The sequence below is a fragment of the Nomia melanderi genome, chromosome 14 (genome assembly GCF_051020985.1).
Source record: "Nomia melanderi isolate GNS246 chromosome 14, iyNomMela1, whole genome shotgun sequence".
Taxonomy (NCBI): Eukaryota; Metazoa; Arthropoda; class Insecta; order Hymenoptera; family Halictidae; genus Nomia; species Nomia melanderi.
In genome coordinates, this window is record NC_135012.1 from 8279005 (window position 1) to 8304689 (window position 25685).

Genomic DNA, 25685 nt, shown 5'->3' on the forward strand with positions numbered 1-25685 from the left:
CTCCTACTTAATTCTCAACTCTTCTCGCCCCATTCTTAAAACAATAAAACCTACAACACAAATATTTAGTACAAATACTTCTCATCATTAAATAATATTACATATAATAATAATAATATTAATAACAGTAATACTATATAAAGCAATATTATACGAAATAATATTATTTATCAAATGAAATAATATTGTATTATTTTAAAATAATACTATTTATAACTTCCTATCGCGAAGTCACATTTAATATAAAAATGTCAAAGATAACTCAGTATCCTACAACCACTGTTCTTTCTCGAGCACTCCCCAGCACCATAAAGCACAATATCAAACTTAACCCGCACGTTTTCGTTATCCCGGAATCTTCAAACTTTTCGCAACAAGTCAGCAAGCTTTTCCCAGCGAAGACGAATCTAACGGACAGTTTATTTAACAGTTTCACCGCAGATATAAATCCGTGTTAGAGAGTGATACTCCCAAGGCTTGAATATTCATACGTCGATGAAGTGCATCCCATTAGAAAGCATTCCGCGTCCCACTTTCCCCGCCCCAAAACAAAATCAACAAACGAGACGCTCCGCCGCGCAACAGAAACAATCAGAGTATAATAGTTCCGTTTGATATCTCAATTAAACGAACACGAGAAGACGCGCGTTTGTTGCGTTAACGCGGCGCGGTATGCCAGCCGCTACACGGCGTTCCAAATTGCACGTTCCACTCGATAAAGCCCTCTTTAAAACGCAATGAACAATGGTCAGGGATCGGGGAGGAGAATCATCGCGATAGAGAGAGTCGTTTAAAGAAATCTTATGAGATCGCTGCACGCCACGCGTGCGTATTTGTCCTGAATGCCTTAATGGAAACGCTCCGCGAAAAAATAAGTTCGAGCCGTTGCGTCACGCACTCGCGTAATCGTTACGGTACACACAATTCTGGTTTTACGCGAATTTGATTTAACCAGTTAACTGCGTTTGAAGAGCATACCACGTCATCTTAGAGCATGAAATCATACTCCTTGAACGATGAATTCTGTACTTTTTCAGATGAACATGTAATTCTTCACTGTTTTGCTTCGATTTTTCATTAACCCCTTACTGTATTATTTCTTTCTGAACGATGATCGATCTGGCTGCTTTGTATTTTCAATAAATGATTAATACTGGAATTTTCTCTTATTTTCAATAAATGATTAATACTGGAATTTTCTCTTATTTTCAATCAATGATTAATACTGGAATTTTCTCTTATTTTCAATCAATGATTAATAAGAGAAAATTCCATTCTTATTCTATGTCAACGTGTGCTCTAAGGTACAATCATTGATAACAGAGAAATAATATGTAATTTGCATTAAATTCTATTTGAAATCTTCACGAGTCGTGCGATTGACTAGTACACACTTCATTTTTTAATCTTACTGCGCGCAAAAGGAGAGATTTTTCAAATTAAATTCCATAGTTAATAGGACATGATTTTTCTTCTTTTACAAGGTTTGGTTTTGACAGGTAATCACTGATAACTGGAGAATATAAATTACTCGAGAAAAATTGTAACGAGAAAATTGGCTGAATAGAAATGTTTAGTGATCATGGCAATGAAGGGACAATAGTATGGTGTATGATCTAAGATACAATAGAAACTGGTTATTAATTAGTTCGCGTGCAAAAAGTATTGACCCTGGATATTTGAAAACAACCTTTGAATATTTGATATTAATACCTCCAATTGCATCGTTTATCGTTGATTCGTATCAATACGGTTCTCCCTGAAATTACCGGAGTTTCATAACATCAAAATATGGATTTCACCAGAAGTTCTTGAAACATGGCGAGAGAATTAATCGTATTTCATTTCCACTGAATTTATTATTTATTTCAGAGATACCTCCAATCTACTTTATTATTAAACATATCTTGCGTTCCGTTTCGAATAACCTCATTATACATACACACAACCGCATTATTAAAATAACTTATACAAAATACAGATCTATCATCGCAATAAATGTCTAAAACTAAAAATCAAATCACAAACTTCTGCACAGAAAATTAACCTTTTGCGTTCGAATGTCATAATGGAGATTTCGAGCGTTCACGTATAAATTCGAAAGCTGCAAATGAATAATTTAATGATTCAAATAACGAGAGATTGATATGTAGTTTTTCTTCTAGTATTTAAGACTTCCATTCACAACTCAGCTTTTTTATGAGAAAGGTTTAAACAATTCTCGTCCGCAAGGGGTTAATGCGACCGCAAGGAGTCAAATTCTACGTCTTGGATTCCATCATTTTTCACTGGCCCCGTATATTTCCCAATTAGACGAAATTAGATCCGCTTGATCCTTTCCCCATTAATCTCCCGAACTCGCGGCTAACGCGCAACGGTGGCCAAGATGCAGGCAAGTAAAGCTTTCGCGCTCGGCTACGCCCGACCGTTACACGCTAATTATCTGCTCGGATCGCCGGGTGAAATGAAGCGGACGCAATTTACGGGCGCACTTTCCCGTAATCCGCGGACAAAGAAGCACTACCGCGGCAAATATAAAACGCGTGGGGGGAGGGGCCCGCCAGCCAATCGTAATACGTTTATCAACGGAGTGGTATTTACGACGGTCGAGAGCGCTCGGTTAGAAAACTCGGTCGTCGACGGCTGGAACGGGAAGAAAAACGAACGTTTAAATAACGAGTATTGTAATATCTCCGAAAATAAATAGCTCGATGCGTCAGTTACCACGGGAAACACTTCACTGGTAATAGAGAATAATCATAGGAATAATTGGACATTAATTGAAAATTTCTCACCGAATGCGAAGCATTATTTTCTTTGGTAGTATGTTGAATTTGAAATACGAGTGAAATAGTCGAATTTCTGAATATGGATTAATAAATTGTATTTTTTCATAATTTATCACTGAACATGTTCCTTTTTCACTATTTAAAAGCGACTTGCTGTAAATTTATTTAGTGGGTACTTTATGTGGAACACGTTCCATATTGGATGCACATTCCTTGTTAATGTTACATATTGTGTTACATGTATATTTTATGGTGGCAATTACAAAAATTATGATAATGGAGAAGTATATCTAATGCACTGCGTTTATGAAGAATATAGTAGTCCCGATGAGTTATTCATATATGCAATGTATAAAAGAGAAACAAGAAAATAATTAACATAACACAAGTTCAAAAAAGTGGGAAATTCATTTATTTCAACAGCAATTCACAAGGAAACTATTCATTTTTCATCCATAGTTCCTTTCAGACTACAATGGTACCTCAACTTACGAACTTAATTCGTTTGAAGTTCGTATCTCAGAAATATATCTCGAAACCCAGTTTTCCATTATATTCTAATTTAAGATCGTAAAAGCATCACGGTTCGTTTCTCGAAATTAAATTCGTATGTAAAGGTCAAAATGAAGTACGAGAGAAGTTCGTACGCGGAGTGGTTCGTAAGTCGAGGCGCTGTATTTGCCTCCGCAATAAGTGGATGGCGCAATAAAAAATGTTAACCCTTTTTTCACGGTCAAAGGGAATTTTGCCGCAGCTTCTTTACCTCAATCTCCATCGAACCAAAGGCGTAGAACCAGGCTGTACAACGGTAAAGACCAAACATTTCTTTTCACCCCTGTACATACGTGCATTTTTCATGTGCACCTTTTTTCGTGGCTTCGGTAACATTTCCATCCACGGTTTCCTCTCACACGTGTTTTCTAATTTCTTTCGATACCCACCCCTCCGCCATTGCACTTTCATCTCTTTTAATTTTTATTCCCTTCCGTGCCGCGTTTCCCGAGCTTACGTCGCGGCACTTTCCTGGCCTCCCGCTCGTGACACTGGAACAATGCGAGCTGTCTCCTCTATTTTCATTCAAATGGAATTTTTATTTTCTCCTCGTGCTGGTTCTTCCTTTTTGTTTCACTGATGAATCATTGTAGAAGTTGCCTTTCGCTGGAACTTGGGCTTCGATGACTTGGGGTTGAAAGCATTGCATTTTCGACACTGAGGATTCTTTTTTCGTTTGATTTCGGATAGGGTTTAGCATTTAGGATTTGTAAATGAGATTTTTATCACATGGAGTTTGATTGAAGTTTGTTTTGTTCTGAGTATTTATTAAGTGTTTTGGTACTATAATGCTATAGAAAAATCTTGATGTTTACTATATGTAAGGCATAGGAAAAGATTACTCGCAGACGCGTTGTATTACAAATGTTACGCTGTTCAAACTGTAGTTTCATTTTGTCTCTACAATGCTATAAAGAAAAACATTACAAAATTTAATCAAAAAGTCCATGTAATTCACAAACCGACCACTACACCGAACTTCACCAGAAATTTGTACCCCGAACGCTTCAACATATTAAAACTTCGAAATCCTTTTTTACGACAACGGTTAACAAGCAGTAGTCGAAACTTTGTTTATACCCCGTAGAACTTCGAAATTTATTACATGTCCATATATTCTTCGTTCACCCTAGATAACAATATACAAACTCTTAAGAGTTCAAAGTTGCAAGACCTTAGAGGGTTGCCTCGGTTAACAGGTCAACCCCTTGACGTATAACAAGTGAAACTCGCGGTGAAAGTTTTAGAACAATTTAACAAAAGATTGATATAGATCATCCCATAAGCAATATCGTTTCTCACAATATTTCTTAATAGGAAACAACAAAACTTTTTAAAAAATGACATTAAAAAATTAATTGAAAAATTAGTCATACAGAATAATCTATACGTCTACAATAAGGAAAAACATAAGTACAGATTTTTCACAGTAGAAATCAGCATCAACACCGGAACTACTAGATAGGTCAAAATGACCCTGATTTCTCCTTCCGCAATTACTGAGAAAGTGCGCTTCTTCGAGAAACCATTAAACAAGCTCATCTAGTAACACCTAATCTAAACCATAACCCAATCGAAACCTTACCACAATTGACTATCAATTTTATGCAGAAGCTATCCCACATCACCGATTATTACTCCGTAATTAAATTCAAAAGTGAGTCAATCTAAATAAGCATCAATATACTATATTCATACACAATGAATTCAAATGAAACTCTGAACACTTTGCTTTTACAATATCCTATATTGCCCTGCGTTTCAAAAATCGAAATAGCCAATGCAACTGCAAACGCGAGTTAACTCGTGATCGGTCAACAACGGTTCGACACGAAAACACGGGTTAACTCGTGACCGGTCAGCAACGCGTTAATAAACAAACGCTTACCGCTCGTCCAAAGAAACTTTCGAAAGTCTGGTTCTAGCGTCAAGAAGAACATTACTTATCGGATGACCTAACAGTTAGGTCAACTTACAACGAACATAGTCGGAAAATTGCACGTGAAGGGGTTAATTCGCGTGGACCCGATATCTCCCTTTCGTTATTCTCATCCAACCCCCCCTCTTCGTTGCCAGCTTTCATTTTCATCTCGGTCGAAGCCTCTCTAATCTCCTTTCTAGCATCTGGTGTCCTCCTTTCTTCATGCTTTTCCTCGGCATCCTGTTTCTCTAGCGGTTCTACCGTCTCTCTCTTTGTTCCCTTTTCTTCGTGACCGTTCTTCCTTCTCATCCCCTCGCCCTCGCGCACTGTCACTGTCCATCCTCTTCTCGCCACGGACGGCTCGATTCGTCGCTGTAATATCGTTTGTTCGCTTCCGCTCAGCCGGCCCACTTGTAACCCATTGAAACAACGACGATGCGGCTCCGATAGACCGGGCCAGCAACACTGGGATGAAACCCCGCGTGTATCCTATCCTCTGCGGATGTACGTTAGGTACGAGCTGTGTATAGATACGTTGTATCGATTGCCGCGGGAGGAAATGCCACCGCGACGAACAAATGCCAGCAATGCGTTGATTTTTTTTAAGGATGCGCTGCTTTTTATGCCAGAGTTGGACTGAGATGCGTGGAGAGTACTTGTAGTTTGGAGCTCGAATGTATGGTGGATCGGTGGAGCTGATGGAAGTGGGACTGTAGCTTTGAGTTTGGTGGAATGTTTTGTAATGAGAGGTGGAGGAGTAATGTGGCCGTGTCGTGATAGAATTGTGGGGGAGAAATAAAAGCATGATAGAGTAGTTGAAATGGGAAAATAAAATTTTGTTGGAATAGGATAGTAAAAAGAAATGGAAGTATCGTAAGAAGGTAGTGGAAATGAAAAGGTGAAGTCGTATTGTGATAGAGCAGTAGAAAAGAGATAGAAAAATCATAATCGGATAGTGGGAACGAAAAAATCAATTTGGATTAGAATAGGATAATAGGGAAGATAAAGTAAAAGTGTATGAGAATAAAATAGTAGAAAAGAGATGAAACCAGGGATGCGTTTAAGAATCTTCTCCAGTCTAAGAATTCTGAAAGGTCCAAAGACGTTCTCAGATCCAAGAATTCTAGATGAACGAATACGCTTCTAGATTTAAAGAATTTTTATGCCCTGAAAATGTCCTAGAATCTGAGGATTCGAAAAGGTCGAAGGATGTTACATGAATCAAAGGATGTCCTAGAATCTAAAGATTCGAAAAGGTCTAAGGATGTTACATGAATCAAAGATATTTCTAGGATCAGCGATTCTACAGAGTTCCAAGGCGTTCCTGGGTCCAAGAAAACCAGACGGCTCCAAAGGATTTAGGTCTATGGCCTTTAAATGACTCGAAGATGTTCCTTGCATCTAGGGATTCTGGATGGCTAGGAGCCAAAAAAAAGATTCAACAAAAGTTATCGTAACACTCAGTTATCTAAAAATGGTCTAGAATGGTCCTCTGTGACAATAAGTAAAACCTAGAATTTTGTTAGAAAACAGATAGTCTTATGTAAGTTACTAATTTACAGAAAGAACAGAAACTTTCAACTCCTACCATGAAATCTTTCCACAACAAAAATTCCAAAAACCAGAACCCTCCTTCATACATCTACCAATATCAAAATTGAACCCTTAACACAATATTCTTTCAAGTCCCATAAAAAAATCATATATGACCCCAGAAATTTAGAATTTCAAGATTTATAAATATCGGAACTTAACATTTTAGTAAAATTCTAAGATATTTGAAGAATTCCATGATCCTCAGGATTCCCAGGAAAATTTTAAGGACACCGACAATTCCGATGATCTTCAAGCTGCTAAAATCCTTACGTTTCCCAGTAAACAACAACAGTGTTAACGACTTTACTGTTAACGTAAGCACTTTAAAATAAACTCAAATATAAAAAAACAACAATGTTCCTGTGTTAACAAATCGTTGAACACGGTTGTAAATTCGAAAATTCACCGGAACAAAGTTGCGATCCCTCGCCAAGCGAAGTATCTCAACAGAAAGTCAGCCAGCGGGAAAACTCGTTACGAGGGAACTCGTTCCGGTGGCACCGGGAAAAAGCGCGAGACGGTATTTATTTCTCGAACAAGGAAAAATAATGTTCATTGCTCGGCGCGCGCGATGCCAAGTAAGAATCCGGGGCATCCCGTGCAAGTGAATTTTAAATTCATGAGAAAAACCCGGCGTGTTTCGCAGCGGCGGCTGCGGCTGCGCCGGGCGTCGTTGCGGGGAAGTGAATATTAAATAAAAAAAATGTCGAGCTGCCGCTATTAACTCGCTTCCGTTCGTGCATCCACTTGTGCCCCATTGAAATAACTACGTGCCACCGAGAGAATCGAGTAGGTTACGGGCACTGTACACGCTTCGTAGCGAAATTCTCGCCGAACAAATCAAGAGTATGGCCGAAAGGGGGGTGGGGCGGTGCGGGGATGGGAGGGGAAACGGGATTCACGGCGCGGAGACACAACGACGACAACGCTGAAACAACCGTGGGGGAGAAAGAATTGCACCGGTGAATGCACTCACGGTGCGATTCATACAAACGCAACGAACCGGTCGACCCCTGTTGACACGATATCATATCGGATTCTGTGCAACGTTGGCCGACGAAAGAAACAGAGGTGTACGTGTGTCTGTATGTATGTGTTTCTGAATGTTTGGTTCCGGAGTTTTGTATGGAAAAAGGGTATTTGCGAAAAACGTTGCAGTTTGGAATGGAAATATTGTAAATCGGAGAGTGTTTTTTTTTCTTGGAGTATTGGTCGAAGGATTGACGAGTGTTTTTCAATGTTGCATTCAGTGTTTTTAATAAAAAGAAAAAAACAATGGTATATTTTGAAATGTGGATATTGCGTATGGAGAATTAGAGAATCTTTGTTATGTAAGTAAGTAAATAGTGGATGTTCGCGAGATAAGTTTGGAATGAAAATATTGTAAATCGGAGGGTTTTTTTCATAGAGTATTGATTGAAGGACGAGTGAGTTTTTTCGAATGTTATATTCAGTATTTTCAGTAAAAAAAGGAACAGTGTTGTATTTTGACATAGGCACATTGTATATGGAAAAATTGGAGAATGTTTTCTTTTTTTTAAATGTCGACTAGAATGCTGGAAATCATGTGTATTTTTGAATGTTAGACTCGGTGGTTTCGATTGGAAAGAAGATTAAAGGAAATTACGAAATTAGGAAAAATGTGAATTTCGAAACGCCTCGTTGAGTTACGAAATTAGCAGAGGAACTATGTTTACAAATGTTAGATCCGCAATCTTCAGATCCGTATCGTTTCGTGAGCAACGCGTTTTCGCTCGGCAACAGTTAATTTCACAAAACGAGCGTAAAGGGAACGACGAGGTTGTTTAATAATCATCCGGAATTGTAGCTGCCGCGGGTTTTATGCGTTCATGGTATAAACACGCGAATGTGCGAAACGTAATGAAACAAAACGGCCAAGGTTAAATGTTAATAAAATTCGAAGTGATTAACAATGCTTTAATGTTTCATAATGCGTCAAGTGATATGGAAACTGGAGCAGGTCGTACGTTACGTGTAACAGTTTATGAATGAAGATATATATATATATATATATTGCAGAACATTAAATGGAAAAATGAATGATTTCCCAATAAATAACATATATTTCAGAATTATCGCGTTACATCTGTTAATTCTAAATTCTATTTTACCCACTGGAAAATCTTTCATCAATATCACTTTGCATTTGTTACTCGTCATAATTGAACCTACAACATTTCTAGAATGCTTCACTAGATACTGGCAAATCATTGTAAACGAACACACAGTTTACCCAACGCTTCGAAATTATTAAGATTTATTACCAAATTTGAATAATATCGTAATCTCACTTATGACACCATCAAATATATCCCAAACTAACCTGACAATCCAGTTATTCCTTGCATTCTTCGTTTTACTCTCATCGGAAAATCCTGCATAAAAAGCTGTTCCGGTAATCCTCCCGCGACTCTGACATTTAAATCTTAATGCATCGCTCTCGAAGACAAACTGCATCTGATTGCAAGTTTATCTGTCTCGAGTTAATTCGCTGTTACGTTATCGGTGGATTGAAATAAGTTAACGTTTCAATAATAAATGGGCCGGTCGCGGCTATCTCGAAGTGCAATCTCTTGTAATCATTTCACTGGAAGCCAACAGACACACTGTTCGAGACCAGTCGACGATAGACGCGGAGACACGGAGGAAAGATAGAGCGAGAGGGGGAGGGGGCGGGGGGGGAAGAGAGAAATGGCAGACCGATGACTAAAATCTCTCTCCGGTGAAACGTAATGCAGAGATGCGCCGACGATAACGATGAACAAACCTTGTGTGCACTGACTGCACCGGTACTTTCAATCGGACGATGCAATCTGAGATGGCAATTTCGGCCACTGGGAAACTGCCATTGGCCCGTGTTGCACATTTCTGAGCTATAACGTACCGCGGCTAATCGCGAGGAATCGAATGGTCCGCGGGAATGCGTTCCGGATGGACCAGACGGAACCGAGATCTCGAGTCGATCCCCTTCTTTGAGGCAAAAATTTAATTTTAACTTTTAGCTCTGATTTTTTAATTTTTAATCTTTATTTTGTTGAGATTATCTTGCCATACGAGTTAAACCACGGATTTTTGTTCTCAAATGCTGAGATTGTCAACGTTTTGGACTATAATATTGTACGGATGCTCGATAAGTTGACATCGCTATTATTACTAAATGAAATTATTACAATATTATTAGTAACTTATTATAACTTATTACAATATTATTGTAACAGTTACTGAATTCTAATTTGTGGTAACTCTAAGTTCGTATCTCCTATATTGACTTAAGAGTTAAATTAAAATTAGACACCATTGGAAACATCACGAGTCAGGAGAATCGAGACAGAACGCATATCAATCTCAACTAAATTGAAACTGAAAGTGAACTGAAAACCTGCACAAAATTATCATCAGTTACATCTAAGTATTTCATGTCAATTCAAAAATCCGTCACCATTCAATAACGTCGCATCTAATCCAAGTAACGCAAGCTTCCAAATAAAATCAATATTCTCCAAATATCTACCAATCGTCCTCAAAATATTCGAATTTCTCAACAAAAGCCCTTCGATCCGTGAAATTCTCCGATCGTCAAAGGAAGTCGGACGAACAAAAGCGCAGTGATTATTGTGCGCGAAAGCTGACCGATTCCGTTGCATTGTGCAACGGTCTCGTTGCTCTCTAACATCCACCCGTCCGTCCGTCCGTCCGTTGTTCTCCTTTCCCTGTCATCTCGCGGCTGCAGCCGTTTCCAAGAAGAAGATTTCTACCTTGAAGTGGACCGTGAATAATAGCGTTCCGGCGAGGAGCGCGTTTCACGGGCGCAGCGTGAAAATGCATCGGGGCGAAACCGAAAACTCCCCGACGTTATGCAGTTTTTCATTGACGGAAAGAAACACGGCCGGCGAACGTGACGAACGTTATCGCGATAGCGAGGCCCCGTGCTCGGAATCCCGGACGTTTCGACGTTTCGTTACGTTACGCGAGCCGATAACACGCGACCGGATAACCGTTCGACTCGTGGAATTAATCAGAACGGGGGACTCGATTTTACGATTGCAGCGCACCCGCGGCCGGGCTGTGGAAATGCAAATTCACGTTTTTACGAGCGGGCTCGGAGAAACTAAGATTGATGACAGTTTTGCCCCCTTCGCGAATGGTTTCGAAATGGAAAAGAACTGCGAATGTATTGTAGCCTTGCAATGGAGTTCTTGCGATTTGAAACAATTTCATAGGGGAATTTGAACTTGATTATTGTTCTGTGTATTGTAGTAAACAAAATTTTATTCTGACGATTATTATGAATTCTACGTTTGTCTGGCAAAGGACTGCGAATGTAGCTGTGCTATAATTTTTTCTGGTTTGAGGCGACTCTAGTGTGATCATGGAAGAAGTTGAATATGATTCTTTATTGTTCGATGATATATTATAGTGTAGTAAACAAAATTTTGTTCTTACGATTATTATGAATCTTACGTTTGTTATTTAACCTATTGTGCTGGAAAGACGTACCACGCACATCGAGATGTTTTCCAAAATTGTCAATGATGTCTTATACACATCGATAGTCTTGTAGCATTACATATGCTAGACTGTTTTGAAATGTATCGCTGTATGCAGAACTATTAATAAACAAAATTAGTGTACATATCTGCATGAAATAGGCAAAAACATTCTTCGCGCAAGATTTTAGCAAAATGTCTGAATTAATTTTCAGCGCAAGAGGTTAAAGGAGGAACAGTGCCTTAGAGTTGCGCAGTAGTCGACGAGATCTAAGATATTAAATTAAAAGAGATCAATCGATACTCAATACACTTTACTTCCAATAAACTGAAATTCTCCGAGTAATACGGACAACGTGCAAACATATGAATTCATTAAATTATCGATTGAATTTATTAAAGTTGTCCACTCGTTTATTAAGTGTATTGGATGTATTAATTGATTGCAGTGCATTGCATTGAGATATCCGGTGCAATGGAAACTGCACGGCGCTCGAAAATATTTGTATATCGAGCTCCCCTTCGTCGGCAAATTTATGTATCACGATGAAGTCGTTCAAGGTAATTTGTAACGGTCCGATTGCAATACCGATCGCATCCTAACTGGTAAACATCGCTAGAACGCGATGAATGTTTGGACACCGATCGAAATCCGAAGCGCACCGCGCAAAAACAGAAATTGAGCAATCGCTTAAATCAACGTCAGCGGAACACTGGCCGTGCACAACCTGTATTAATATGTTTTGTCGTAAGGTATTTACACGCGCACGCCATGCTGAAATAAATCCATTCCGCGTCCGTACCGGCGTACGGGACCGTAGACAAGTTTACATTCTGCTAATATTTACCCGGAGCAAATACTAGAGGTAAACAGGGATTCTCTGATACAGTGCGAAGAGGAAGATCGTTCCGTCTTTTGTTCGGGGGATCAGGAACAGTTTCGTTGCATTCGCTACTTTGATACCATCTGCGCAAATAAAACCAACGTTTATTATACTGTTATTAACCCTTTGCACTCGAAGCTTTTCCTCGCTGACATTACCAGTAACTCGAACTAATTTTAATAGAAAAACTACCAGGCGGGTCAAAATGACCCATTCCAGACTTCTTCCTTTCGCAATTATTAAATAGATAACAGATGTATCTCTGAAAAATTATTCAAGAAATTGATTTAGCAATACGCAAACTGAATTGTAAATCAATTCAGGTCTCAACGGAAATTCTCTTGGAGTTTTTATAGAGAAATTGCAAAAAGTCAATTGAACTGTTCGATGGTTTTAGTGTTAAGGAAAGTCATAGATGTATTTTACTGTTTTTCATCGATTGTAGATATAAATGTTACAATGTATTTAATGACATTTTATAGTTTGTAATGATAAATTTTAAATGGAGCTCTCGAGTGCAAAGGATTGGGATTTCACCTGATTTTACAATCTATTTGGAACTTCAAAACATTTTTATAGTACTCATGATGAATATAAAAATGTCTTATGATGTTTCTTAGATTTATTTCTTTTCTTAGGAAAAAATTTGCGTGTGTAGCAAATGCAATAATTTTAGGGCAGTTTTTTCACTTTTCACCATTAAAATATTTAATATTATAAATCGTGTTGTAGTAGAACCTATAGAGTGAAAAGAATTAAAGTTTTTAGTGTAGAGTAGGAATCATTTATTTCTTATACCGTAGGAGATATTTTATACCAAACGAGATGCAGAATGCAGAAAACAGAGAAGAGAAAGAAGAAAATGAAAATGAAAATTAAAATTAAAATTTATTTTCATTGTGTATGCATATAAATGAAATTAAAATGAAAAAGTAGAGTTTAGGTTGTAAAATAATTAAAGGCATTGTTCTTGTTTGTCCTTGTATAATTTAATAGGTTCCGATTTGTAAAAAGAATATTTTTTTCCACATGTAACATTAAAAACTAGTTGCACACAATTTTTTAAAATAATTTTGGAATTATACTATAGACATTTTTTCATTGTTTTATATGAATATACTGTACCGCAAGTCCCATTACTGTGACTACATAAAATTAATTATCTAGATAACAAAATCCTTTTTTCAGTTTACACGTAACGTTGAAACTCGTACCTCAAGATTCCAAACTTAGCACCAGTGCTCTAATAGTTCATTCTACAGTGCTGGACACATTTATCCCGTTACTCAAATATTCGTCGCGTTGGTACACTTTCCTTTTCTGTGACATTTAGTGCTCTATAATTAATTGTACAAATCTATATCTCAGCATCTCAGCGAAAATAAACTAGACACAAGTCATTTTATAAATCGTATTATGACAATTCCAAATGAATTCAATTTTTCACCCTATATTGTGTCAGACATGTTATTTACCTGGTTTGAATATAAATTGAACATTACTTTTTGATTGTTGAAGCATCAACATTTTTCTTTTCCAAAACAATTATTAACGACAAAGTATCAAGCACAGCTGTGAAAGAAATCATAGGGCAAAGGATTAAGAATCCTTAGAAATCCAAAAATAATATTCCGACGAGAAGGAACATGTCTCGAAGCAGTTCGACTTCTCCGATCAATAAAAATATTTTAGAACATGTTACATCGTGAGATAAGAATCTAAAATGTTTTTCAAATAAATACGTAAATAAACGATCACCGTTAAATATTGCTTAATAGAAGAGACTTTACACCCAAGTTTCTAAGCAGCTCTCCGATCGGCGGTCATTCCGGAACGATTGTGCACCGTGCTGATGATTCTCATTCACGATATACAATCCGAAACGGGTTTAAGATACGCGAGTACAGGAACGCCCACGTTTGCACTTCGGTCGTACCGATACACTCCGAGTTCTCCAAGTGAAATAAGGAAACGCCGTGACGTGCATTATTTACAAAACGTTAACGCGGAAACCTTGATGAAAGGCTCGAATAGAAACTGCATATAAATGCAGTGGAACCTGTACAACGAGGTTTAAAAATTGCTAAAAATGAACTACGAGAGCGAGGCTCTGTGTAAGAAAATAATTTAAGCAGGGGAGGAAATTGTAAAGTGTTGAATATTAATTATTAACAGCTATTCACTATTATTAACTGTTAACTATGGATTATTGTTAATTGTTAACTATTAACTCCTATTTCTAACTATTATTAACTCTTAACTATTACTTTTTTTTAACAACAACATCCAATAAATTCACTGCTCCACTTTTCTTTCATTTTTATTCCACGAAGCACTGATCGTTTTACTGCCATTCTTCGCGTTCCAACAGAAACTTCAATTCAAAGTATACCACTGTTTCATTGTTTTCCAATAAAAACGGTTTAATTTCATTCTAACTAAAACAGAGGAGCGCGTCCCGGAAACACCGAAATGAAAATATCGCATAGCGCAACGCTGAAAGTGTTTTTCAACGGTGCAACACGCGGCCGCAACGAGTGAGAACGTTTCACGGAAAAATCAACCCCTCGAAAAACCAGCCGGAAACACGTTCGTTATTTTTTTATTTGCGCAACCGTGGTTACCGCGGTGCGTCGAACGGAAAAAAACACGGTAGCGGAAAGTTCAATGGGTCTCAATGCCGCGAACTGGGCCACGAAGGAAATTTTCTCGGGGAAATCGCACGCGAATACGAACCCCCTGAAAAACTCCCTTCTCTCCGTTAATAAGTATCTCGAGTTTCCCGGCGTGAACGTCAAGAACTCCAATATTCAAAGTGTACGAAATAAATCGCAATAAAAACATCCTCGTTTACACGAAACGTCGGTGAAAAGAAGCTCAATCGAAAATATCCTCGTTAGAAACAGAAAAAGTAACTCGTGGAACTGGATTCGCTGCTCTTCCAACTCGATTAACACTGGATCTAATAATACTAAATAATTCTAACAAATAAATAACGAATGAATCAATCAACATTATTCGTTTCGAACTTCTTCTTCCAAAATTATTGGAAATGTAAGAGCTGCTTAAACAATGATTAACCATTTACATAGAACAGCTAACACCCAATCGCTGCTTGATTTGATATAGCAAAATTATAAAGTTCCATGTATAAAGCTTCGTATATACGAAATATTGAAATAAATTATCTTCGTTTCTTAATTTACGTATATATTCTCGTTAGTTTCAAAGAAAGTCGTCTGTATCTCATGAAAAAATGTCGAATACGTCCACCGAAAAGCTTTCAGCCGCAAAGGATTCGAACAAATGTATTTACTCCAGCAAATGCACCGAAATTTCAATGAATGTTCCCTGGCAATTTCCATAAGAGAATACTAAACGAGACAATATTATAACTCGGTGTTAAAGTTTTTAACGCTGAACTCAAATGAAAATATTCCAGCATCACCGTACAAAAGATATTGCACCATGAAAAATCTCATTTACACGCGGCGGACCTCTTCCAGAAAGAAAAAAGGAGGAATCAACCGCAACAAACATCCACCACAAAGAAGCCCATAAAACCGCGCTCATTATCCTTCCAGGCAATTCGCGAACACGAGAGGAGGCCGCTGATATTACCGCAGAAAACTTCGCCGCGGAAATTCGCTTCAAACGCCGCGAGAACATTCTTTCCCGATCTCCCTGGAAAATCGCCCCTTCGAGATTCGCTCGATCCTTTCACTAGATCGAGGGAGCAAACGCGAACCACTAACACGAGAGGAGGAAGAAAAACAATGAAAAAACGCGTGCACGCGTGAAACCGACACTGCACCTGCGAGATTCACGGTGCAACGGTCCCATGGACGGTAATGGTAAGCAGTATTTCACGATTCGCGACAAAAAGCTTGTTACTCTGGAGTGTGCGATAGAAGGATCAACCAATCGTATTTAGTTACGTCGAACGTCTCAATTTCTTTTCGTTTGTTCCTATTTCTGGATCGATGTTCTTGTATCTACGAAATAAAGGAGCATCATTTGGGGAGAAACGACTCAATTTTTTTAAAAGAATTATTACAACTTGCATTTAATTGAGACCTAATAAGAAGAAATATATTCATGAAAGGAAATATGCATAAAGTGAATAGTTAAACAAGAATATGCAAGATTCAATATACCAATGAAACAATTGAAAATATAGTCATTCGACAATTTAAATGAGATTATAATTTAACTTTCTGCAGGTGAGAGCTTTTGGTTCAACACCACATTTTTAAGATTCTAAAGAAGTTTTAAAGATTAGAGAAGAAACCACGTACCAATCTCTCGTTATTTTAATAAGTGAATTATTTATTTGTAGATTTGATTTTAAAGGTGAATATTAAGTATTCATACTTTTCAAACGTCACCTATTATTTTACAATTGTCACAGTTGGATGTTGTAATTAATCATTCTGCATCATTCTACTGTTCCAATGAAGAAGTTAGAACATTAAAGTAAATCTACTTTTTCTCAGAATACGTATATACAACACGCCAAATATACAGTATTTTCCTTTTTTTTTTAGTTTTCACGTGTCCCGATGTTCAGTTGATCTAGTCGCCCTAACTGTAGCCCGATCTTCTCGCAAGAGTGTACACTGGCCTCTAACACGCCGCTGGACCATTTAAACTCCGTGCCTAGTCTCTCGAATCTTCACCTTTTTGAACTACTTGCGTTTAAGTCGGAAAATCTCTTTAAGAAACGACTTTGAGAATGAAACACGACATACTACCGGTAATTAGAGCATCCTGAGCGATGATCGGTTGATGGTTCGGCGTTTCGATGAACATTTATGAATAAAACCAAGGGAGCAACTGCACTGTCACGAGCTGGAGGGCACTTCACGAAGCACACCGAACACCGGTTACCGGAGGACTGAGGACGGAAGAAGAGGGGAGGCCCGCCCGACGCGGCCGGACCTGTTCGGGCCCTGCACCAGGCCCGCCCCGTGGTGGGGGCAATCCCCCCGTTTCAGGAGCCCCCGAGTAGAGATGGGATGAAGTGCACCGTAAGCAGACTCGGAGCTTCGTCAGACAGTTTGCAACTGTTTGCGAACATTTTGAGAAACAAATGAGATGATTTTATAATCGTAGGTTGTTTATTGTTTCGTAATGTGAGAAATTTGTTTGTTGGATTAAATGAATTGACAGTGCATGGTAAAAGAATTTGGGTAACTGATATGAATAAAGGTTTCAAGAAATTTAGCGGTAAAATTTGGAGATAGAAAGAGGAATTGGATGCTTTGCTGTATAGAAATATTACTATGGAATATTTAATATTTACCTAATTTGATTAATACTTGAATTTTGTTTCATTGAGGAAGTATTCATTTTGTAATGTTTCGGGAATTAATTGAAAGAAGGATTCATTAACTTTTCTACTGTTCAAAGTCTTTGTAGGAAAATATCAGTTGAATAACATCAGCAGTATTATAACGTTTTGCAGTATTTGCGGTATAAATGTTAGGATTAATATTTTCTGATTGTTATAAGGAAGTTGTTAGAGAGTGAAATTTAATCTCCAATCTTAGTTCTTTCGAAGAATATGTTAGAAGTGAAAGTGATTCTACGTTCGCGATAAAAATGTATTTATAGTAAAGTTCAGAATTAAAATCTCGACAGTAGGAAATTGAACGATACTAGTGTGTATTAGACTGAATTTGAAATTCGAACGGCGAGTCTATCAAGATATTATAAGGCAGGTGATAATGGTATCGAGACGCGATATGGCGGAATAGATTAGTTTCTAATGCATAGATAATAAACTCCAGCATGAGTCAGAATTGATCAAGCTCCGCCTTTTATATGCTTCTCCTACTGCTAATAGGTTTTCTAAATGACCATGCTGTATCAGGAAAGAACTTAATAAATTTGTTTTAAATAATAACCCTATAAGAAATTAATAGATTACATAATTAATGAAATATCATTTGGTATTAATAGACTACAAATCATCGTGCAATTACAGTAAACGCTATTAAATAAACTCCAACAGAATAATATCTAACACGTATTCTTATCGTGTCTCCCTTCTACACGTTTCCTGTACTTATCAAAAATATCGAGGTAATTAGTTTCTATCCAATTATACTTCTTATCGAATACACTATATAAAAACGTAAGTGTATAACGATAATAATAGATCTTTAAAAATTGAGAGAAGTTAAACTAGAAAACTTAGAAAATCAAATACCAAGTTTAATAGAACCTAGTGTATTTTCAGTTCACTTTTCATCTATCAAAACTATGAAAAGGTAATTTCACTGAAATTGTACATTCTACATATTTTTAAAAATTCATTTATAAAAATGGAAATATGCACAATCACCTGCATATGATTTTACATTAATACGATTAATAATGTCATCATTGTTACCGTTATAATAGTAATACTAATATTTTCATTTTAATATAAACTAATCTACCAATAATATTTTAAAGCTAATATGATTAAATAACATTCGAAACCAGCAAGGAAACTTCGATACTGAGATTAACTCGGCACGTATTGTACTTGAGCCCATCCCTATCCTCGAGGTACGACTGGATCGTGTTCCAGGGTTACCAGCGGTCTGATGTCAGCGGCTGAGCAACGACTCCTCTCCGAGTCATTATCGTGTGGCCGTTATTATCGTCATCCGACCGCGTTTTCGACCGCCTCTACGAACCAGGGAAACAATCGGTCGAGCGGTTTCGAAAGAACGATCCCGTTCTTCTGGATCCTTCCATTGTGACAGGGGCTTAGAGCTAGGTAGCAATTGACGCTAACGAAGTGCTCCTCTTCCGATGGTAATGAAAGAAGCGTGAGGTGTCGAACTATAGGGTATTTGATTTATTGGGCTGGCCCGGGAACTGGTCACCGATTTTCGTGTGAATGGAGCCTCGTAATTAGATTGCGGACATTTCTAAGGAGCGAGGCATTTAACAGCGCTGATCTGCGTAATTGGAAAGGACTTAAGTGTCACTGTTTAGCTCCTGGAAAGGGGTTAAGCTTTAATTTGGTGTCGATCTTTGGAATCATCAGCAAATTAAGAAGGAATAGTGTGGATAATAGAATTAATTGCAATTAATGGTTTAAAACAAGCTTCAGGTAAATGTTATTTTGAGAGATTTAGAGCGTTATAAATTTATTAATTTTTAGTCGAATTTCAAAGGTTTGACAAATCTCAGATAGATTTATAATATATTAAAAATATTAAACTTAAAAATATTTTTATGATACTAAAAACCAAATCTAATTCTCCAAAACAAAACATCAAAGTATCTAAACTTCAACCCTCTCACAGCCCTGAAAACCCCAAACTTCCAAAGCCTGAATATCCTCGAAACTTGTTTACTCAACAATATCACGCAGGTTCCATCGCATTAAAGGTCCACCCCAACCCCCACCGAAAACTTACCAAACAGAAATCACCGATCGATCCATCAATCCGCCCTCTATCCTGGCTGTAGTCTACAACCTACGTCAATAAGATTTGCGTTATCGCGGCAAAACTCTCCGCCGCTAATTCCGGATCCGCTCGAGTCCTCCCTCTTCGACCTTCCCGGCCCTCTTCAACCCTTATCTCGAGTGGAGAGCGCCGGTGGAGGCGCGGTGCCAGCCGACGGCTGCTCCTCGAGCCAATGCTTTTCCAATAAGCTCCTGATATTCCGCGCCCCGCGCGCCGAAAGGAAGAGAAATTCGAAGGTCGACGGCGGGGGATGCAAAGGACAGGACAGAAGGTTCGACCGGCTGAACGGGGTGGCACGGAACGAATTGAGCCAGGACGACTGCGGGGGTGGCCGCCCGTTGAATAATGTACGACACGTAGATCCTCAGTCGGACTCACTCTCCGCCCGTGTCCTTTGGACTTTCGACAACCGGCGGAATCAGCCTTCGCGAATTCCTCTGATCCCCGTTGTCTATCCAACCCACCCCTGTCCAGCGTCAACAGTCGGGTAAAACGGGTGAAAGAGAATCTTAATGAAATTTCTTTTCTTTTCCCTTTCGAACGCCCACCGCCCACCTCGTGGGACAGCTCATTCGACGTGTTACGTGTCTGACGGTTTCGTTGTCACGTTATCGGAGAGAACAGTTCTTTAAGGGTTTTCGGTTTTGGGGCTGACGAAAGTAACGTGCCAGCATTTTAAGAGAGTTGAGAGTGGAGTGTAAGCAGGGGTGTGGGACTATTTTGATTAAAATGTTTGGACAGAGTGATCTTTTTAGTCAAATGTTTCGAGGTGAAGCAACGTTTGCAGGTTAAGTACTATTTTCGTGAGACAAATATCTTTGAATTTGATTAAGTTAACACTGAAGCTACCGGACGGGTCAAATTGTCCTATTTCAGAGTTCTTATTTTGCAAGCATTCAAATTATGAAGGCACGTTTGCTAAAGATTTTTAATTAAACTTGTGTATTTGCAGAGATGCGAGATGCGACCCATCGAATCTCAAGAAACGTCTTGTTCCAATTTTTAAAGAAAATTAGAAATCAGCCACTGTAATTGCTCGGTAGTTTTAGTGTTAAGGTACCATTATAACAATTACAGCAGAAAATTGTAGGAACTTAAAAATAGTGGTAGTGATAGTTAAAAATGATATAATTCAGTATATAGTTAGTACCAAGCTCCAAATAGTACAAATTGAAATTCTATCAATATACAGAGTAACACTATTAAAATCTACCGAACCATGTCGTATCAACAATTTCATCCAAGGAAGACTTAAATACCAAAACCTCAGCGTCAATTAATTTTCTCATCAAGAGATTCTCATTAATTAAAAGACAAACCTCTTACGTCGTTTAATTAATAGAACGCTTCGAAACATAGGCGTCAGCAGCCGCGAGAGGTTCCACGGTAAATAATCAGGTCCTCGGTGAGGTTTAGTTTCTCGCATATAAAATCAAAAACAAAGAAAAAACGAATGTTTCTCTCCGCGTTAACGCCACAAATTTCGCCGCGCCCCGGCGTCGAAGCGGAGCTCTGCTCCTTTTTAACGGGTTAACGAGCCCCAAATAAGAAAAATGAATAACGTCCTGGCGTCGTTTCTGGTGCGCACCGGGTAAAATCGGCTCGGATCCTCCGTCTATAATATCCTCCCGAACGCGAGACAAGAGGTAATAAAGTTTATGAGCTGCATTTAGTAGGACAATAAATATCGATGTGTAGGGGAGGAACGGGCCGGTGTACCGATGGCTTTGTGAATTTAAGTGCCCCGATATTTATGTACCTACAAATTACACGGGACACTGTGGAAACGCTCGGAGACCTACCGTTCGTAAATCGAGGCCCTTCCCGTTCTCCGCGGAGGAGTTGTAAATTCGGAGCGTATTATCGAGTAATCGGGACTCGCCAGGTATCGTGATGGTTCTCGTTATTATGTTAAATAATAAATTAATTTTGGCGATCGGCCGGTATCGGCTGAGCTACCGGTTTGGTTTGCCAAACGATGTTGGGCTTCTTTTATCCGAGATAAAGAAGTTCAATTGTTTCTCCCGGTTTTCCTAGGTTTTTTACATTTTCTGCGTCTTCATATATTTCCCGTATTTTCCACATTTACTGCATCTTTAAATGGTTTTTGTATTTTGCACATTTTCTGTATTTTCTATGCAGTTTTAAATATTCTCTATGCTTTCTACATTTTAGATGTTCCCCAATCTCTTTTGTACCCTTTACTTCTTGTAAATACACTTTCTACATTTTCTGTATTTTCTACATTTTAGATATTTTCTAATTTCTTTTGTATTCTTTGCATTTTACATTATACTTGCGTTTTCCATACTTTCTACAGTTTCTACATTGCCTATTTTCCTGTTTTCTGTATTTCGTATATTTCCTACATTTCCTGTTGTTTCCTACATTTTCTATATTTTATGCATTTCCTACGTTTTCCCAGCAAGCCAAGCTGTTCCAGTTTCCATTTTCAGCGCACTTCGGACACTTATCCGAGAAAATGAAGACATAAAATCCACAGACCGATGATTACGCCCGAGCAAATGAGCTTCGTCGCGCTGTTTATACGTCGTACTGGATGTTTAAATTTAAATAACTATTAATATAAACGCCGTCCGACGTGAAAATTTATTCCTGCATTCAGGAACGGGGGATATCCATTTCTTCCAACTTTACGCGACGCCGAGCCCTTCCACCGCGATAAACGCGGCGGATTAATCCTCTTAAACTTTTCAAGTCCTACTTTAAATACATAAATCGGGAGACAATGTGTAATCTCGTAAATTCCCGTGAAAGTATCACTTTGAAACAGGAACGGGCGCGAGTGAATTTTATCAGTAATAAAATCTGTTCGGGCACTACTCACTGCTTTACAAGAAAAGTAACAGTCTTTAATGAATCGCGACAAAGTCTTTCCTATTATTTCTGATCTGCAGAGAACATTAATAAAAACAAAGAACTTCAGCCTTTGTGCTCGAGAAAGGAGTATCAGTCGCCATTCGATTCGATACAGCAAAATTATTAAATTAGACATCCAGTATCGACTATTATATAATACATTAACAGACGAAACGTTCAAATAAAACAATTCTATTCTTCAATTTATAATTTGTCTTCATGTTACTTTTGAAAAACATCGATAGTATTTAATTAGAGAGTCATGCGCATTTATATTGAGAAAATACGTCGAATGCAAAGGGTTGAAATGTCGCGTCATGCATTTTTAGTTCGACGGGCTGCCAACAAAATGAATCTTGATCAATTTCTTATTCACTTTAATCGGAGCCCCATTTTGCGTTTCCGCGAACAGTTGCGACGTTTGCTAAGTCATTTTCGGCGTGCAGGTGTTCCGTCGGCAGAGACGAGGGTTCAGGGCAGTTTTTCACGAATCTTGGCCGAGGCGACCCACGTGGCCTGCCACGCATACCGGGCTTATGGTGGCCCTGAAGGCAGCAGGTGGTGGCTGCAGGATCACCTGGACCTTTCGGATTTCAGGCGTTTCCGAGTACATAAATAACATATTTCCCCCGTGGCTGTTCTTTTGCCACGAGCCCCTATTTTTTCCTAACTTTCGCTAACCAGCTCCTCTCGCATTATCGTCGAATCGTTTATAACTTTGCTTTAGCACTCTCTTCTTCTAAGAACAGTATACATTAACATACTGTACGCGTCTTTCGTGGGAAATATTGTTTATAAATTTCACTGCAGTATTCTGTAAGTGAATAGAAACTATTGATTTTACAAAATGTCACTATAATATTTTGTAAGTGAATAGCATTTTATAAGTGAATAAGAAATATTGATTTTAAACAGTTTCACTATGGTGTTTTGTTAGTGTATAGAGAAATGTATGTTATACTTCATGAAAGTTACAGGAAAACTTGAAAATAATTTACTATTCCTCTGTATTTTTTTACTTTGCAAAATAGAATTTGTTTCATGAAAATCAAATATTTCTTTAATTGTTACAGTGAGGAATGAATTGTTTTTACCTTTTCCTGTAGTTTTTGTGAACTGTAACACACGGTATTGTTATATATTTATTCAAGTATTATGACTTCCTTGAACAAATATATAAACGAATATTTACAGTTGCACAGATAGTTGAGCTGAGTAACTGGGAGAAAATGAAATAGATCGGTTGGATTGGTTAAACAATCGAAATTCGAACTATGTTACAGTATGGAAAATGTATATTTGAACAGACTTATGGTGACTTTTAGACGGAAATAATAATCGGGTGTTGTACAATATGTTAGAATATAATGATATAGAACAACGAACGGAATATATTGATGCCTCATCGCAGAATAATGAGTCGGAATAATTTGCAACATATATTTCAGTCAAAATTTGACGGACGTGAATATTATTCGATCCAAATGGTATGATGTGCAACATTGTTTTACTGTTATGCATATTTAATCTTCGCGATACGCAGACCTCCGAAATGCGCAATTAAATCATTCCAATCCCCCGTTTTGTGCGTTCATAACAAAATATGAAAGTTAATGACTCTTCAAATATATTGCCGGCTATCGTTATCGGAAATTGTTTTCGATCGTAATTGAGTATTTTTTAATTTCTATTGGCATTACTTGCGAATTCATATCAAAGCTGTTGCCAGTTTAACGGTATAAACATTAATAATGAATTTCCATGCAACTGTAGATATCAAACATAATAAAACAGAAAATTAAAGAAGTATTTAATACAACGTTTAGTATAATAGAAGTATAACACATAAAACAGACTGTTTCGGACAACAGAGCTTCTTTAAAACTATTCTAAATATCTAAATTTCAATCACAAAAATGCAACTTCACAAATGCATTACAAATACTTAACAAAAAATAATAATAAAGATGAAAATTTCCACATCGTTCGGTTATAATGAGAAGAATATTCTCAGAAATTGATCCAGGCAATCCAGACCTACATTCAAATAACAGACATGTCTATGCGCATGAGACTCCATAAAACATTACCCAGACACATCGCAAACAACATAAAAATTAAAACACCGCCAGTAACATAGAATCCCCGAGTTATCCTCTCTAAACCCGATTACCGGTGTATCACTCGCACGGATCGTTGCACCGAGCGAGTTAAAACTGCTAAAGAACGTTTATGTCGTTGATAGTTCGATATTAACCTGTCGAAGACCATTCGAATAAAACGTCGCCCCGCCTCGTTAACGATTCACGACGGGGCCCGCATTTTCCGAGACGTACCGTGCATACGAGCATCGCCTTATTGCCGAAGGAGACGGCGCGTGGGTGGATCGCAAGTGCGTCAAACGTGTCAGCTCTCGTTAAACACCTCGGCGCATTCATAGGTGGCGAAGTTCGCCGGGTCCTATCGCGTCGGTCGTGTCAATACGTATGCGCGTCGTCCTCCGGATCAGCGGCGCACGCGGGCGCGGCTTTACGCTACGTGTCGACTTGGGAATTGCTCGCGAAATTAGAGGGTGATCAGAATTTAAATTGTTTCTGGTAGGCAACCAGCTAAATCGAATCCCCCATTGGCTCTAGTCTGCGCTCGCCGATGTAAACGACGAGCGAAGTTCATTTGCAAGTGTACGTGGATAAGAAGTCTTAGCGTGGAACGTTAGTTTCCGTGGGGATGAAGCTTAAGCTGTCAACTTTGGGAAACTGTCACTCGAATCTTAATTTTCTTATTAGATCGCGTTAGTTTTCTTAGTTTCTGTGGAAGTCGTTTGATACTTGCGAGATTTGTTTTTAAGTGCGTACGCACCTTAAGTTGTGAATCTTACATTTTCATTGGTAATTATCTTGCTTAAGTCTTTATTTTTTTTTATGTGTAAGTAATAATGAGAAATTCTTGGAGTTTAGAGTTGTTAATTTTGGTGATTTTAATTTTTGTATTATTTCGTTATCAATAGTTTGTCGATAACAAAAGGTACCAATGACCTTACATTTATTTCTTTTATCCTCTTTTCGCCTTCGTTTCTTTTTAGT

General features: G+C 38.2%; 1 protein-coding gene across 20 annotated transcripts in view; it reads right to left on the bottom strand.

Moving 5' to 3' along the window:
- The window catches only part of Liprin-gamma (liprin protein kazrin), a 169452-nt gene that overhangs the window by 90056 nt on the left and 53711 nt on the right, over positions 1-25685 (bottom strand). The window contains exon 1 of one of the 20 annotated variants that reach the window (XM_031992200.2): positions 17005-17143. The exons of 17 other annotated variants lie outside the window; for them this stretch is intronic. Coding sequence is in view for 1 of the 3 variants with exons in the window: in XM_031992205.2 (XP_031848065.2) it covers positions 17005-17062 (58 nt within the window). In the remaining 2 variants the exon portion in view is untranslated. Of the gene's footprint in view, positions 1-17001; positions 17144-25685 lie in introns of those variants that run through there. 2 more of the 20 variants (XM_031992205.2, XM_031992199.2) reach the window with 2 other exon arrangements.